Here is a 17,874-nt window from a genome sequence, read left to right as displayed (position 1 = left end):
CTTCAGCAAGTTGAATTTGATTCTGTCTAACCCTGGGGCGTTATTGTTGCATGATAAGAGAGCAAGTGAGAACTCCACCATCGAAAACGGTGTTTCGTTCGCGGTATCGTGAGGAGACGCGGCGCGGCACGTTTTCTGTACCGGGACAGAGTCCGGACAGATCTTCTTGGCGAAAGCAAATATCCAACGGTTTGAATGGTACTATTACGGTTACGCATACGTCGAGCCGTACCCCAAAGAGTGCTCATCGCTGTTTCTCTCGTTAACCCGTCGACGAACCGGCGCCAATAACTGCGTTTTTTGGCTTTCATTAGACTCTTCATTCGCCTTTCTAACGACGCGTACTGTAGATAGCTAGCGGGTAACCCGTCTTCCCGGAAGGCCTTATATGCAGTGGACTTTTCCGCGTACAGCTCTGAGCACTCTTTATCCCACCACAGGGTGGGAGACCGTCCATGGGTATTCGCGCTGGGTACTGGTTTAGTCTAAGCTTGATTCGCACTGTCGAGAATCAAGCCAGCCAAAAACCTGTACTCTTCCTCCGGAGGAAGTTCTTGAGTGGATTCGATTTTAACGGATATCGCGGTCGCGTAACTCTTCCAATCAATGTTCCGTGTGAGGTCATACGAGACATTGATTGTTTCCGATGGTCTTGAACCGTTAGCAATTGAAATCACGATAGGCAAATGATCGCTACCGTGGGGATCAGGGATCACCTTCCACCTGCAATCTAACTGTAGCGATGTCGAGCATAGCGATAAATCCAACGCGCTTGCGCGTGCTGGTTGTGTAGGAATCCGCGTCATTTCTCCCGTGTTTAAGATGGTCATGTTGAATTTGTCGCAAAGATCTTGGATTAATGTTGATCTATTATCATCATGAAGACAGCCCCATACCGTACCGTGCGAGTTAAAGTCTCCCAGAACTAGCCGTGGAGCCGGTAAGGATTCCGTGATATTACAAAGCGTTCGGTGCCCTACCGAGGCTCTAGGAGGAATGTAGATGGAAGCAATGCAAAGGTCTTTATCTTTGATTAAAACTTGACAAGCGACAATTTCAATGCCTGGTGTCGAAGGGAGGTTAATTCGGTTGAAAGAATAGCACTTTTTGATCCCCAAAAGTACTCCTCCATAAGGGTTTTCTCGATCCAGACGGATTATATTAAAGTCGTGGAAGTTGAGATTTATATCAGAAGTTAACCAGGTTTCACATAATGCGAAAGCATCACATTTTAAACTGTTTAGTAAGAATTTGAAGGAATCGATTTTCGGGAGGATACTTCTGCAATTCCACTGTAGGACAGTGATCGAATCAGTGACCTCGTTTGATGACTTAGCCATCGAAGGATACGATCGCTGCAAGGAGGGGCCATTTAGCAGTCAACTGTTTCAAAAATGTTTGCACCATAGGGAGAAAATGTATCAGAATGCTTTTAAGAGGATCAGTAACATTGAAAGCTGTGAAAATTAAGTCCACTATGTCAGAAAATTTCATTAGTCCGCTACTGGACTGAGTATCTGTTTGAAAAAAGGGAACACTTGGGGTTTTTGGTGTCCCTGGAAGTGGTGGATACTCCTTGTTAGAATTAAAATTTCCAAGTCCTGGAGCAACTTGCTTCGGCTTTAGTGCATCACTTCCATTGGATTTATTGATTGTAATTGGCGCACTCTGAGTGGACGACACCTTGGCACCCTTACGAGGCAATTTAGGGGAGGCTAGATTTTTCCTCTTCCTGGACTCCCCTGAGGTAACCAAAGATGTTCCCTCTTGTGGGTCGTCAGATTCTTGCTCAACGCCAGCCAAAAGAGCAAAGGAATTTTCGGAAGGGACAGATGGCGAAGCATTCTTAAGAATTTCTGCATAAGAGCGCTTCGAGCGTTCCTTAAGGGAGCGCTTAATTTTATCCCCGCGCTGTTTGTACGCGGGGCATGATTTAAGATCATGCGGAAGGCCCCCGCAGTAAATACACTTTTCAGTTTCTCCACCGCAAGAGTCATCCTCATGTTCTCCTTCGCATTTGCCGCACCTTTTCTTATTGCCACAATAGGTGGCTGTGTGGCCCAGCTGCTTGCAATTGCTGCAGTTCATTACCCGCGGTACAAACAGGCGAACAGGTAGACGAACCTTATCCAGGAGGAGATAGTTGGGGAGGGAAGACCCGGAGAAAGTCACTCGAAGCGAGTCTGACAATGAATAAGTTGTCTTATTATTCTCAGTTTTTGCGGAATACAATTGCTTGCATTCCAGAATCTTCACATGTTCAAGTGAGGGGTCCTTAAAGCAACCAACTCCGTACTTCAACACATCTTCGCACTTCAAACCCGGTTCGGCGACGACCCCGTCGATCTCCACTGCTAAACAAGGAATATACGCTTTAAATTGCTTTGTAAAACGTTCGCTGCGAGCAATCTGGTTTGCCTGGTCGAGGTCATTCACTAATATGCGTATCTTATTAGCTCTAACACGTGTTATCTGAGCTACGGCCGGGTAGTTAGCAGTCAGCTCCCGTGAGATTTCTAAAATATTAAGCGATTTCGTGATGGGCCGGAAATAGACCACCCAGGGTCCAGTCGAATTGGCTGGGTATGTTTTAATACGGGGAGGACTGGGAGAATCAGGGGAGGGAGTAATTTCGGCTTTATCCGGTATATCCATGGAAATATCATTCCCATCCAATGTTACTTCGCCCTCGGCCATTTAGGCACGAGGATAGCACGTGGTGTAAACGAGAGATGAAACTTATATTCAGGGGAAAGGGATCTAAGAAGTAGCGACCGATCGGGGGAAAGGGAAATGAAAAAAAAGATACTTAGCTTATTTAGCAGCTTGTCCGGTTATTCCACTATTCACTTCACCAACCTAGGCACCGGCGAACAAAGCCAGCCTCAAACAATGGTTGACCTTCACAATGTATATATAGTGATTTACTCTATGCACAGCACAAGAAAAACGATCTGCTTCGATCGAGAGCTCAGACGATTGTGATCAATTTTAATATGTTTTACATCATTTGAACATCATGGTGGTACCAGTTTATATGGGAATTTACTGTGTGACCGCATTCTTCAATCCGTAACTCCGGAACCAGAAGTAGGATCAACTAAAAATTCAATAGCAGCTTATGGGAGCGTTATAATTTTCAGATGAAGCTAAGTTTACGAAAATCGGTTCAGCCATCTCTGAGAAAATTGTGTGAGTTTAAATGACACACACACATACACACACACACGTACATACACACACAGACATTTGCCGATCTCGACGAACTGAATCGAATGGTGTATGACACTCGGCCCTCCGGGCCTCGGTTAAAAAGTCGATTTTTATAGTCATTGCATAGCATATGAAAAAGGCAAAAACCATGAAATATTTGAATTTTGTCGAATTTTGTCCACTCAGCATTCACCCAAAAACGCGGTTATTTCTATCGCTGATTTTTCTTCTTTCGTTCTATTCTGCCTATAATCGCAAGTCGGCCCTATGTAGATATGGGATCTTATACAACAGCGGTTCTTAACATTTTTCGCCCCGCGGACCACTTCTTAATCATCCAGGGTTGTTGCAGACTCCCGCGGCTTAACATTCATTTTGTGTACTATTCAAATATTATTTACAGTACGTTACAAAAAAAGCTCCTTCCGAGATAAATAATCTCCTTCTCGGTCCCCTGGTAACTACTTCACGGCCCCCTAGAGATCCGCGGACCCCAGGTTGAGAATCGCTGTTATAGAACATTAGAAAAAAATTCATTCCGGAACCGGTTCGTATTTCTGAATGGAGTCATTATGGATTCCAAAACAAATGCAACAACCGATTCCGGCTCAGAATCGGTTGTTGCATTAGATTTGGAATCCATCCATTCAGGATTCCGAATCAAATTCCGAATGGTTTGACCGGGTAGCACCGACTACACCGGTGTGATGCACTGTCAAAAACGAAAATGGCATTACTTACAGATAAACTGATGATTTTTTTCACCGAAGATCCAAACACAGTGGATCCGGTTGATGTGTTCCAGTTAATTCTCCCAGCGGCTGTCAGCTTTACCACCTTGCAGATCCCTCCCCTTGCAGTTGTGGGAATGGCTCTATAAACGAACTGCTGATGTGCTCAGACGATTTCGAGTAGTGAACTAGAGAAATATTATAAATGATGAGAAAACCAATCATTTAAAACTAAACAAGTGAAACCTACCTTTTCTTTTGCGAATGAAATCGGTTGTTCCGACGACACAGACAACCGATAAAAACACTAAACCCAAGTGTCTATCCACTGTGTTTAGTGTGAAACACTTAAATTCAACGTGCAGGATATGTAAATTATACTATAGTTTCAAAATATTCACAGCATTTAGCGGGCTAAGCAAACGACGCTTGTTTAACACGGGAGAAAAAAATGTTGAATGCCAATCCCAAACTATCCAAAATTAGGTTAGACATGCAATACTCAGTTTAAAGTAATATCCCTTTTGAAAACAGTACCCAAAATTGGGTTCGCACTATTAGAACTTGACGCTGGTGATTTTTAACCCATGGTTTGGGTACTCCATTCTTCCCGTGTGTAGCTGAACACCCAACACTAAACTAGAAATAAATTAGAAATGCAATACAAAAAAAACAATATAATCAAATAGAAAGTAACATAAAAAAGTGTTATAACTCGTAGTGTGAACGTAGTACAGCACAAATTTGTTAGTTGGGGGTTCACTAGTTGAGCTGTTCGTTAGTTGGGTGATCGCTAGTTGCCCCAACTAAAAGACACTCTTATGACAAAACTGAATTTCAAAAACTGATTGACGTTTGGAAGTCATCGATTTCAAGGGGCTTATTGGTTGATTTCTTTGACGATTTAGAAAAAAGCATACTTTGAAATTCAATGAATCTTAATTTTTTCAATTCATATTCCGGAATGTTTTTAGTGAAATAAATGTGTTAGATTTTGTGCTTCCTCCATTCAGCATCAATTAGTTTGTACCGCAGAGAGGTTAGTTTGCTAACTTTTGAAGGTCATCTCTGATGAATTCAATTACATTATCCAATGATTTATGCTTGCGCTTTATCGGTATTTTGCGACGGCGTATCCTTTTCCTATTTCATGTGAAGGAATTTATCAAAAAAATAATTAATAGCAATTAGATTCGTGCTAAATTCTACCAGGTAGGAATTGCCAGGATCTGCACAGTTTATGTCCGAGTTATGCCAGGGTTTTGCTCGGTTCCTGTCAAAATTTCCCAGAAAACGCGAGCGAAACCAAGTCCGCCCTAGCTCAACTAACCCGACAGAATACGCGCAGAAATCTGACAGGGTTGCCAAACCAAGACTTACAGAAATGTATCAGAGCGATCTCTGCCAGAAAATTTGCTCACTGGGACCAAGAGGTAAATATCGTATCCATATTCCATACCAAAAAATGAGTATCAATGAAAAATTAGTTTCAAGCATTTAAGGGTTAAACTGGAAGGAAACAGCCAACTTTCGTGAACCGTAAAATTTGTCTGTTTGTTTTTTATTGAAAGAAAACGAACAATCAGCGTTTACCTCGTGTATTTTTACAAGTTGTCAGTTGCCCCAATTAACGAATACGATTCGCTAGTTGGGATGGGGCGCATTCGTAACCCAACTAACGAATTTGCGCTGTACAACACTGTAATTTATCGAATAATTTCATTTGTTCGATCATTAATCGACTAAGAAATACTTATCCAAAAGTTTAGTTACCTAAGTAGATTAGTACAATATTGAAAATTTTATTGGAAAATGTAATTTCATATTTCGTCGAGAAGCTGAATATTTCCGTAAGCGTGGGTTTGCTCATCACAATTCTCAATAAGGAGATATTCGTTTTGAATATATTTTTTGGACAGACCAGCCTATTGTTGCTAGATGAATCGGCTAAATAAGTTAATGAGATAATTGATTTATTGATATAATAGATTAGTTTCAAAGTATTGGAATCCTGGGAAATTAGTTTGCAACGTTATCTAGTCGGTTCCCATTTGTGGAAAAAAATTTGTTATCCCGGGAGTGTTTCCACTTCCACTGAAGTTGAAAATTCCGTGCAAATTCCGAACAAATCCGTATAAGCATTTTTTCCGTACACGCGATCAAAAATCCGTACCGTCTTCCCAAATTTAGTAAAACGATGTAAAACCGTTTTGAAACCTCCGCTATCAAATTAAACTCACCTGGTGATATTATCTTAATTACCTTTGAATAGACCGTTAAATTTTACACAGCTGAAAGTCTGTTTTCTGTATTACTAAAAAGTCGATTTCTTAGCATTCTTGAGTGGCTAGTTTAAGCAGACACATTAAATTATAATAGTAATGTGAACGGACGCTATTAGTTTATGTAAATTAAGTTTTATTTGTAATATCTCACTTGTACCTTATAGAAGAGTATTTGTCAATTCCAGAGAGAGTGGTTGATTTCCTAAGGACTACCTTCGAAAAGAGCTCTAAAATCTCCACTTTTTGGCCGAGGTAAGCTCATGCGTAAATTTTGATTTAACTCCGCCAAACTTAAATCAGAGTGAATTTTGTTCAAACTTCCGCTTCCATCACTGATTCCACACAAACGATTGAAAAAATCAAAGAAAGGAAAAAGATGAATTGCAACCTTTAATGAATTATAATATTCTGGTTGCAGTTTAAAATCGAAATAGTGAACTAGCGCTTTTCGATTTTTCTCCTATTTTCAGCGTGTGGAACTAAAGCGCAACTGGTGTAGATGACGCGCAAATTGATTCTCTAACATGTACACAACATGCGTTTTAATTGCCCACTGTGTAAATAGGGAAAAAACGAAAGGCGCATGTCAATTTTTCGATTTTCAACTACAACCAGAATACGAAAAATGATCTTACCTAAGGTTATTTAAATTATTTTCAGCTTCAACGGCCAACGCGTTTACCACAGCACTGATTTGATTAGTTTCTGCATTGGCTGACTCGGATTCTTCTTTGTGAGCCATAATATTGGGATTTTTCCCAATTTTGTTTAGCCTGCAAATAAGCATTTAAGATCATTAATGTTTGTTTGTTTGAAGTATCTGTGTCGAAACGTTCGAAGGAAGATATGCTAAAAAAACCGGAGAACCGATATCTTTCTTATTTACGTGCGAATTAAGCACGCTGAATCTAGCGCTGAATTCCTCTGGATGCAAACTCGTCATATTTATATTTTTCTTATTATTTATTTGCCAGTGTCATTCCAATTAGGCTGTGCATGCTGACAAAGTCGACATAAATTTGAATTTTACTGTGAGCCGTGTTTACCAACACTGCCATTTAGCTGTAAAGCAATGTTGTAAAAGTCAATTTATGTCGACTTGCTAGTTCGTCAGCGAGCCTACCCGGTTAAACCATTCGGAATTTGATTGGGAATCCTGAATGGAGTCAGTATGAATTCCAAATCAAATGCAACAACCGATTCTGAGTCGGAATCGGTTGTTGCATTTGGTTTGGAATTCATAATGACTCCCCACTGAGACGTCCAAAAAATTGTTTCAAAATCGTTCAACACGGGTCCAACGATGGACGTTCGTTGAACGGTTATTTGGACGTTGTCCAAATTGGTCCAACGAACGTCCTTCATTGGACGGTTTTGAAACCAACCGCTCTTAGAGGGTCCATTCAGAAATCCGAACCGGTTCCGGAATGAGTTTAACTGGGTAATCGAGCACGCTTCGAATCCTTCTGGAACGAATGAGCCAGAATTCCGGCTGGTTCCAGTTAGAGCCCGGCTCCAGTGATACAACGATCCCAACTAGAATCGGTTGTGTCGCTGGGGCCGGTATGCTAACCAGCCGGAATTCCGTCTCATTTCCGCCTAAACTTTACTGGGGAGGGCCATTGACAGTAATGTAGTATAAATAGGTGTGGCAGATCATTCGGTTTGCTTATGACAGAAACCAAAAATATGTAAACAATCCACAAGCACAACCGGTCGACGCCATATTTCACACGATACAATGGGAGTTGAACGAACGGTATGACGTAGGCAAGTCGATTTATTCTGATATCACTCACAGCACTCGTGTAAGATTCATCTTACGAATACTAAAGTGCCATCTTAGCAACACCTGTAAAAACTACACTGCCGTTCTACGCATAATTGTCGCATGTACTTTTTGATCATTTTCATTTTTTTTTTCATCAAACAATCCTTTTTGAAGTATATCTTCGGGAAACACATCCAAATCATACAGTTTTTTCGAAGGCTCCGTGAAAAAAACACCAAGTCCCACTAAAAAAACAGATATACTAAAATATACATAAGTCAGCTCAGATTTTTTTTCTAGGTGTGAATTTAAAAACTTTCGCCAAAAATGACTTAATTTGGAGATGATTTAGAGGTGTCTCCAATCAAAAATCGTGTTTTGCTATGTTTCCATAGGAAGATCACCTACACTCTGAATATAAAGGCCCTACATGCCCACATATCATTAAAGGTTGTTCCTAGGGTTGCCACCCCTGGGGATACTTTGACCCGGAGATTTTCACTGAACGCCGAAGGGGGGGGGGGTGGATTTTGAGTCAAACTAGACAGAAATTAAAATCAAAGCGATTGCTCGGCATTTTAGACCACTTTAATAGCTTTTTATTACCACGTTAAAATAAAGCTGTAAATTTTTCACGTTTGCGAAGTATTACTTTCCTTGATTTGTATTTGTTTCATTTTCATTGCTCTGTGGAAGAAATCAGCAATATTTGGTGAACTCATCTTCGCCACCTTGACATGAAGGATTACACGGGCAAAATAAATCTGAACCAGAGTAATAGTTAACTTAGACTTTTTAAATATTTTGTAAAGAGTCGATTAATTAAAAAAAAATTGAAATTATGCTTCTTCCCAGCAAACCCGGAGAAATTGAAAAACCGGAAGCCCGGAGATCGCTTCCGAGAACCGCAGTCTCCGGCCCAAACCCGGAGGGGTGGCAACCCTAGTTGTTCCTTACACGTATCTTAAAATGTTTTAACAGGTGAACATAGCTCTTATCGCTATGGAAAATTTGTTAGCTGTAGTACATTACGCCCGGATGAAAAGTTAAGCTAGATAATAAATATGCCCCACCTTTTGTACTATTGTAACATGGAGAATGAGGACGACCTGGGAAGGATTGATCTTGGTTCGGCAGTGAAAGAGAGGGGGATCATTAATTCTTGGATTTCGACGGACACGGACGGAGATAAGGGAGTCAATACCACAATCCGGTGACGAGAATCGGAATAAGATATTGTACTGATAATTATAGCGCAGTTTCCGCATTTATTGTATTCGCGAAAAAGAGGAGGACTTGATAAGGTAAACGAAAAAAAAAAGAATCGTAGAGCAGTTGCGAGAAAATCATATGGCGTCATTGTGATTGCATCATACAATCAAACGGAAAATTTTCAGTTTTCCTCGTGAATTGCGAGAATTTTAAGAATTCTCCAGTGATATTCAACGGTAAAAGTAGTAGCTAACGTTTTTCGAATAAACATTGCGAGAATTAGTAGAATTCTCCGGAAGACCAGAAGGCGGAAATTAGTTGAATTTCCCCGGCAAAAGCAGGAATCGTAATTAAGGTCGAATACAACAAGGGGATATTGGTTCATGTGCAAATAGTTGCACAAAAGGGAGTTTCGTACATATGTGACTTTGGCACATATGAGATTACACTGAAAAACCTTTTTTTATCAATCGAAAGTATTTAGAAGAAAAATAATAAAGTTGTTCGATCTTATGTTTTCAGATGCAAGATTCACGATCGATCCCACCGTTTCGATGTGATCAGATCGAAACAGGCAAGTTAGCTAGAGAGTGGAAAATATGAAAAGATGCTTTGGATTCTAGGGGCAGGTCACTCTAGGAATGTATAACAAATTTGCATCAACTTAGAAAAAATGCATTTAATTTCCATTTTTGCATCAACTTTGCACTCCCTCCCAGTAAAGATTACTTAACAATCGTCCTACGCTGATCCACTTTGTTCGATGTTTTGTTGAATGTAGGGCTGTTTTTTGTAGGGTTCCCACTGAGACGTCCAAAAAATTGCTTCAAAATTGTTCAACATGGGTCCAACGATGGACGTTCGTTGAACGGTTATTTGGACGTTGTCCAAATTGGTCCAACGAACGTCCTTCGTTGGACGATTTTGAAACCAACCGTTCTTAGAGCTCTCTAAGAACGGTTGGTTTCAAAATCGTCCAATGAAGGACGTTCGTTGGACCAATTTGGACAACGTCCAAATAACCGTTCAACGAAAGGCCTTCGTTGGACCCGTGTTGAACGATTTTGCAACAATTTTTTGGACGTCTCAGTGGGAGGGTTTTGACGTCTTACACGCAACGCAAAATACATTGCACGCAACGCAAAATGCATTACGAATTTCAATTTTGATGCAAAGAAATGCATTTAATTTCGCTGATTTTTAAAAATGCATCACAAGTGATCTGCCCCTAGTTTGGATTGCTATTTCGCAGCTTACGAAATATCCGACCAGTATATTATGCGTGCAAAACTATTACATCTTGGCTGCCCTGCTTTGCAAATGGTATCCAAAAACTTGAAGGATTGCGATCACGTACCACTAATAGCTTTCAAGCCTAATTGGTACGAAGTAGCTATTCAGAAGCTGGATGAGTTTTTCGAGCCACAGCATCAGAGCATATCTGAGCGTTGCAAGCTCCGACTGAAGAAACAAAAACCGGGAGAACGTTTTTGCCGATTTTGCTATTCGTCTAAAGCAGCAAGTCACACACTGCGGCTTCGAAAAGTACGGTACAGAAGTGACATATATCTTACCGATGCTGTTATCGAAGGATGTTCCTCGAACAATGTACGCAGAAGGATTCTGTTGAAGGATCCAGCGTTCACTGAAATCGAAACGTTGGGTATAGCGCAGGAGGGCGTCGATCAGCAAATACAAGATATTGTGGCACCTCCGCCACAGAAAAAGATTTTCCGTATTGGACAACAGAAACGTATACAAGGGAAACCGATTTAGTTGAGTTCAAGAACGACTAACCGAGCTTGTTTCAACTGTGGCAGTATGGGTCATTAAGCGGTATCAGCTGCTTGTCCGGTAAGGGGAAAGCAATGTCGTAGCTGCAACAGCTACGGGCATTTCGAGAAGCTGTGTCGGAATGCGAAAAGACTGATGGAAAAAGACTTCGGGAAACAAGTTCGAACAGTAGACGAGATGCCACAAGCAGAAGTACCCACATTGCACTATGGTCCCAAAGCTGTATTTAGGAAGACAAAACTGTTTGCGCCAAAACCGTTGGTTTTAGATATATAGTATCTTCGGCAAACTTTGTTAGTACTTTCTTGCCGATTTTTTTATATTAGTTGAATTAGGGTGGTCCTTGTGGTTAGGGTGTTCAAACTATCAACTTCTTAGATATGTAAAATTCAGCTACATAATGTTCTACAAAGTTATAAATCAATCAAATTGAAGCAACTTTTCTTAAGAAACTATCTGGCTATCTCTAATGGTTCATGTGCTATGATTTTTGCAATATTTAAGGTGGGGTGGCTCTTTAAAAATTGGTTTTCTATTAATATCTTTTTATGTGTTAATTTCTCGCTAATACTTTGTTCTAGAGGTTTTTAGAACTTTTGTAAATACACAAATTTTGCCGAAGCAATGAAGTTTCTATCTCTTTTGTTTGCATAGTTACAGGCGATTTTTAAAGCAAAAATGATTTTTTTTTCAAAGCTATATATCTTCCAACATTGCAAATGGATTTTCAATCTTTTAGTTTCATTTCAATGATTGAAACTTTTGTAGTTTTTGGTGAAAAAACTGCGAGAGCGTTATTGCTGTAAAATAAATAAAAAAAATTGAAATTGGTGTATTGTTCAACAAAAATCGTTCATAACTTTTCAAATAGACGAGATAATAACTTTGTTACTTCAGCAAAAATCTTCGCCATGCAAAGTTATAAAAGTACTGCAAACAAAGTATTTACGATAAATCAATGTATGAAGTGACAAATGAAAAATAGTGATTTTAAGAGGTCACGTTTTCATCGCTCAATCTCTTATGGTAAAATCAACTAAGAAATTAATTAAAATTAATTATTTATTTTACATAAACAACGCTCTCCCAGTTTTTTCACCAAAAACTACAAAAGTTTCGATCTTTCAAATGAAATTAAAAGATTGAAAATCCATTTGCAATGTTGGAAGATAGATAGAAAGCTTTGAAAAAAACCATTTTTGTTTTGAAAATCGCCTGTAACTATGCAAACAAAAGAGATAGAAACTTTATTGCTTCGGCAAAAATGTGTATTTACAAAAGTTCTAAAAACCTATAGAACAAAGTATTAGCAAGAAATTAACACATAAAAAGATATTAATAGAAAACCAATTTTTAAAGAGCCACCCTACCTTAAATATTGCAAAAATCATAGCACATGAACCATTAGAGATAGCCACATAGTTTCTTCAGAAAAGATGCTTCAATTTGATTGATTTATAACTTTGTAGAACAATATGTAGCTGAATTTTACATATCTAAGAAGTTGATGCTTTGAACACCCTAACCACAAGGACCACCCTAATTCAACTAATATAAAAAAATTGGTAAGAAAGTTCTAAGAAAGTTTGCCGAGGATACTATATATCTAAAATCAACAGTTTAGGCGCAAACAGTTTTGTCTTCCTAAATACAGCTTTGGAACCATAGTGCATTGATCGAAAAGCACAACGACGATACGAAAGTGTATTACACATTCTATTCAGGAAACGAATCGAATGTCATTAAATGCATACTTGGTGGAGTCCACATTGAAATGCTTTTTGACTCGGGGGCAGACGCCAATCTTATCAGTGGAAAGATGTGGTCAAAACTGAAGGACGACAAAGTGATTGTGTTCTCATCTGAGAGAGGGAGCTCTCGAATCTTACGAGCTTACGGAAGCCAGAAACCTCTGACCATACTCGGGTCATTCATGGCAGACATCTCAGTTGGAAAATTAACTGTCAGAGCAGATTTTTTCGTCGTTGACGGAGGCCAGCGTCGCTTGCTTGGTGACAAAACAGCAAAACAACTGGGAGTATTGAAGGTTGGGTTAAACATCAGTACTGTAGAGGCTAATCCATTTTCAATAATCAATGGAGTAAAAGCGCACATTCGTATTGATCCCACAGCTGTTCCATTATTCCAACCGATGCGCAGAATTCCGATTCCGTTAGAGGAAGCTGTAGGAAGAAAACTGTATGATATTTTGAGACGTGACATCATCGAGGTGAAGACTGGCCCTACAACATGGGTGTCGCCTTTGGTTGTAGTTGGCAAGGCAAACGGAGACCCTCGTTTGTGTTTGGATTTACGCAGAGTAAACGAAGCGGTTCTAAGGGAACACCATCCGATGCCAATTATTGACGATTACCTGTCGAAAATTGGTAGAAGGTGCGTTTGGAGCAAACTTGACATAAAGGAGGCGTTTCTCCAAGTGGAACTTGATGAAGCATTCCGGGACGCAACAACATTTATTACCAGTCGCGGACTGTACCGTTTCAAACGTTTGCCATTCAGCCTGGTAACAGCTCCAGAGTTATTCCAGAAATCAATGGACGAGATTCTCGTCGGGTGTGAGGGTACTTTTTGGTATATTAATAGACAACCCAAAGAATGTAATTGTTGCATCAAACCAAACAAATTCAGAGAAACTTGGCAGTGTAGGAGGCAAATACATTAACAGGGTCCAAAATATGTATGGGTCTAAATAAGGTTGGTTACCCTATTTAGCCGGGAAACATTTTTGCATGAAACAGATTTTCTATTATATTAGTTAATAATTATGTCTTAGTTTGAATTTAGTGCTTATAGAAAACATCATCACAGGTATACCTCGATAGTACGAACACCTTTGTTTAGCGTCAGTGCCGTAGTTGCGGTTAGTCACGGTTAGTCGGCGACTAACCAGCTCCTGGAACCGAAAAAAAAATTTTGAGCCAAAAAAAAAATTCCATTGACCTTATCATTCTGGATGGCAAATTTAATGATCCCAGCTAATTGGAATTTTGTGAATCGATTCAAACTCGTAGGGTATTGTCAAACTCCCTGCCGCGCTAGTATGATATTTTCATAACTCACATGGCGATCCCAGACTGTATGGGGCACTGGTATGATATGCTCATAGCTCGCAGGATACTCTCAGATACTTGAAAGCACTAGTATGATATTCCCACACCTCGCAGAGCGTTTTAACATTAGTTTGATACTTACAAGAGGCGCTCTCAGATTCTCTCGGACGATAGTCTGATGTTCCCATCGCTTGCAAGGCGCTTCCACACTCACTGGGGCGCCAATATGATATTTGCAAAACTCATAGGATGCTAGTATGATATTCCGATAGCTCGCAGGGTGCTCTCAGACTCGCAGGGGCACTAGTTTGTCATTTTCAAAGCTCTCAGGGCGCTCTCAAGCTCTTCAGGGTGCTAGTATGATATTCACAAAACTCTCTAATATGTTATCTTAATTTGCCGGGCGCTTACAAATTCTCTGGGACGCTAGTCTAATATTCTCATAGATTGCAGGGCGCTCTTAGATTCTCTCGAGCGCTTTTACGATATTCACATAATTCGCAGGCCGCTCTCAAACTTGCTAGGGCGCTAGTCTAATATTCTCATAGTTCGTAGGGCGCTCTAAGATTCTCTGGAGCGCTAGTATAATATTCCCATAGCTCGGAGAGCGCTTCCGCACTCGCTGGGATGCTTTTCACAGTTCACAGGGCGCTAATATGACTCTATGGGGCGCCAGTATGATATGGGTGCTCTCAGACTCGCAGGGGCACTAGTTTGTCATTTTCAAAGCTCGTAGGGCGCTCCGAGACCCTATGTGGTGCTATTGTGATATCCACATAGCTCAAAGAACGCTTCCACACTCGCTGGGGTGCTGTTATGATATTCTCATAGCTCGCAGGGCGCTCTCAGTCTCTCCAGGGAGCTAGTATGACTCTATGGGGCGCAAGTATGATATTCACATAGCTCGTAGGTCGCTCTTTGATTCTCTCGAGCGCCAGCATAACATTCCCATAGCACGCTGGGCGCTCTCAAACTCTCTAGATTAGCCTTATATTCTCATCGCTCGCATGGCGCTCTCAGATTCTCTCTGGCGCCAGTATAATATTTCCATAGCTCGCAGGGCGCTCCCAAACTCGCTAGGGCGCTAATCTGACATTCCCATAGTTCGTAGGGTGCTCTCAGATTCTTTGGGGTACCAGTATCATATTCCCATAGTTCGAAGAGTGCTTCCATGCTCGCTAGGGCCTTAGTGTGATACGTAGTATCATAGCTCACAGGGCACTCTCAAGCTCTTCAGGGCGCTAAGATGATATTCACAAAACTCTCTAGGTTACTAGTCTGATGTTCTCTTAGTTTACAGGGCGCTTACAAATTCCCTGGGGTGCTAGTCTAATATTCTCATAGATTGTAGGGCGCTCTTAGATTCTCTCGAGCGCTTTTACGATATTCACCTAATTCGCAGGGCGCTCTCAAACTCGCTATTCTAATATTCTCATATTTCGTAGGGCGCTCTAAGATTCTCTGGAGCGCTAGTATAATATTCCCATAGCTCGGAGAGCGCCTCCGCACTCGCTGGGGCGCTTCTCATAGCTCGCAGAGCGCTAATATGACTCTATGGGGCGCCAGTATGATATTCACATTGCTCACAGGGCGCTCTCAGAGTCTCTCGGGCCATAGTTCGCAGGGCAATCTGAAACTCTCTAGGGGACTAGTCTTATATTCTCATCGTTCGCAGGGCGCTCTTAGATTCTCTCAAACGCTTTTACGATATTCACGTAGTTCGCAGGGCGCTCTCAAACTCGTTGGGGCGCTAGTCTGTTATTCTCATAGTTCGCAGGGCGCTCTAAGATTCTCTGGAGCGTTAATAAGATATTCCTATAGCTCGGAGAGCGCTTCCGCACTCGCTTGGGTGCTTCTCATAGCTCACAGGGCGCTCTAAAGCTCCCTATGGTGCTAATATGACCCTATGAGGCGCCAGCATGATATTCATATTGCTCGCAGGGTGCTCTCAGAGTCTCTCGGGCACCAGTTTAATATTCGCATAAGTCGCAGGGCTCTCTTAAACTACCTAGGGCGCAAGTCCGATATTCTCATAGTTCACACGGCACTCCGAGACTTATTGGGCGCTAGTATGATATTCCCATATATTGCAGAGCACTTCCACACTCACTGGAGAGCTAGTATGATATTCTCATGGCTCGCCTGGCAATTAGATAGGTGGGCAATAAACTTTCCAAACTTACAAGGCGCTTTCAACCGGTTTCAGTATCTTTGGGGCGCATATAAATGAGTATTTAAGCTTATGAGGCGGTAATAATCTATCCTAAGTTGCAGGGCGTTTTCAGGCTCTATGGGTCAGTAGTATGAGTATGTTGGGCTAACGGGTAGGTAGTATGCTCATGGGGGTTATGCGAATAGTCTATCCTAACCTGCCGGGCGCTTTCTGATTTTCTGGGGCGCATATACTGTATCTCTTTGGGGCGTTGGTATGAGTATTTGAGCTCATGAGACGGTAGTGAATAGTCTATCCTAACTCGTAGGGTGCTTCCATGCTCTCTGAGGTGCATATGGCGTATTTCTGTGGGGAGCTAGTATATTTTCAGCTCAGGCGCAATGAAAAATCAAACTGATTAAAACGAATTCTTGTTAGGTGCTTTTATAGTGTTCATAGTGAATAGTTTGAATGTTTGTGGGGGCAGTAGATGATACGCTAGCCAAACACGCAGGGTACAAATAAACTGATTCAACCATCATGTAGGTTTGTCGTGCACTTTTATAAACATACGATAAATGCTTTTAAAATTTAATCATTGGCTTGCGTGTAACACTCGTTTTTTGTGCGAATTTTAATACTGTACTGACGAATGAAGCCATCATATTGATAACGATTTTAACGCAATCCATTTCTTGCATGCCGAGGTATTGATAAAATTTACTTTAACCATTATTATGTGATTAATAAAGACCATGTCTTAGCCCCTCCACTAAATCGCTCAAAAAGCTTTGATTTTTTGTTAATTGTAGAAGATCATGTTTCTTAAGGCACGCATCTCCTCTCATTGCATAATCACTGATACACTGATTTCAAAATATCCCTTTTTCAAAACTTAGTCGGTTCCGACAGCATGAAATAACAAGTTACTTTACGCTTGTCCGGACATGCCGTAAACTCAGGTGATTCGCATTTCTAATGCCAAAAGACCCTGACTCCTACGGTAGCAGACAAAAAGTTAAGTCGCCGGTGAGCTCTAAGCTTGCATATATGATCCTTCCACGCTTTTCTAAACTTTCTCCCTTCAACACCTTGCTCTCCCTTGAGCACTATGGCTCTAAATATTGAAAAATATACTTCACCTTCTGGTCCCTTGGTAATTAAATGCCGTAAAAACTGTTGACAAATTGACTCAATAGGTCGTTAACAAAAATGGTTAACAAAAAAATGGTAAAAATAGTAATATTCTTTAACCTTCAGAAAGGCAAGTGGTCTCAGAGGTACGGCTGGTTACAATAATTATCCTCTAATTTGAATAAACTTGTAATTATGAACAGAAATGATGAAGCTTTTTCGGGCTTTCAATAGACCTTTCTCGTCAAAAAATTTTATATGATAGGATGCTTCCTTTTTTTTCCCCAACTCGTTACTGCCGATTGCCGCAATGATTTGGTACCTCTAACTATTGAAAAAATCAAAAATAGTGCAAGCTGCTCATTTAACCCCATATTCTGAATACCTATTTTGCCTTGTTTCCCCGTATTTTTACACCATTTGGATGAATTTCCTGTGGGGAATACTAAAAGGATGCCAGATCTGCATATATATTAGTAAATCTGCAGATTTTGCATTTTCACTGCAGATG

General features: G+C 40.7%; 1 protein-coding gene across 4 annotated transcripts in view; it reads right to left on the bottom strand.

Moving 5' to 3' along the window:
- Nucleotides 1-6,341: 6,341 nt before the first annotated feature.
- The window catches only part of LOC131678338 (putative uncharacterized protein DDB_G0282133), a 2,723,618-nt gene continuing 2,712,085 nt past the window's right edge, over nucleotides 6,342-17,874 (bottom strand). For all 4 annotated transcript variants that reach the window (XR_009303629.1, XM_058958406.1, XM_058958407.1 and 1 more), the window contains 2 exons: nucleotides 6,865-7,002; nucleotides 6,342-6,561 (listed from right to left, as the gene is read on the bottom strand). Coding sequence is in view for 3 of the 4 variants with exons in the window: in XM_058958406.1 (XP_058814389.1) it covers nucleotides 6,432-6,561; nucleotides 6,865-7,002 (268 nt within the window). In the remaining variant the exon portion in view is untranslated. The remainder of the gene's footprint in view (nucleotides 6,562-6,864; nucleotides 7,003-17,874) is intronic.

The sequence above is a fragment of the Topomyia yanbarensis genome, chromosome 2, assembly GCF_030247195.1.
Source record: "Topomyia yanbarensis strain Yona2022 chromosome 2, ASM3024719v1, whole genome shotgun sequence".
In the NCBI taxonomy this organism is placed as follows: Eukaryota; Metazoa; Arthropoda; class Insecta; order Diptera; family Culicidae; genus Topomyia; species Topomyia yanbarensis.
This window is presented reverse-complemented; position numbering and strand designations above follow the sequence as displayed.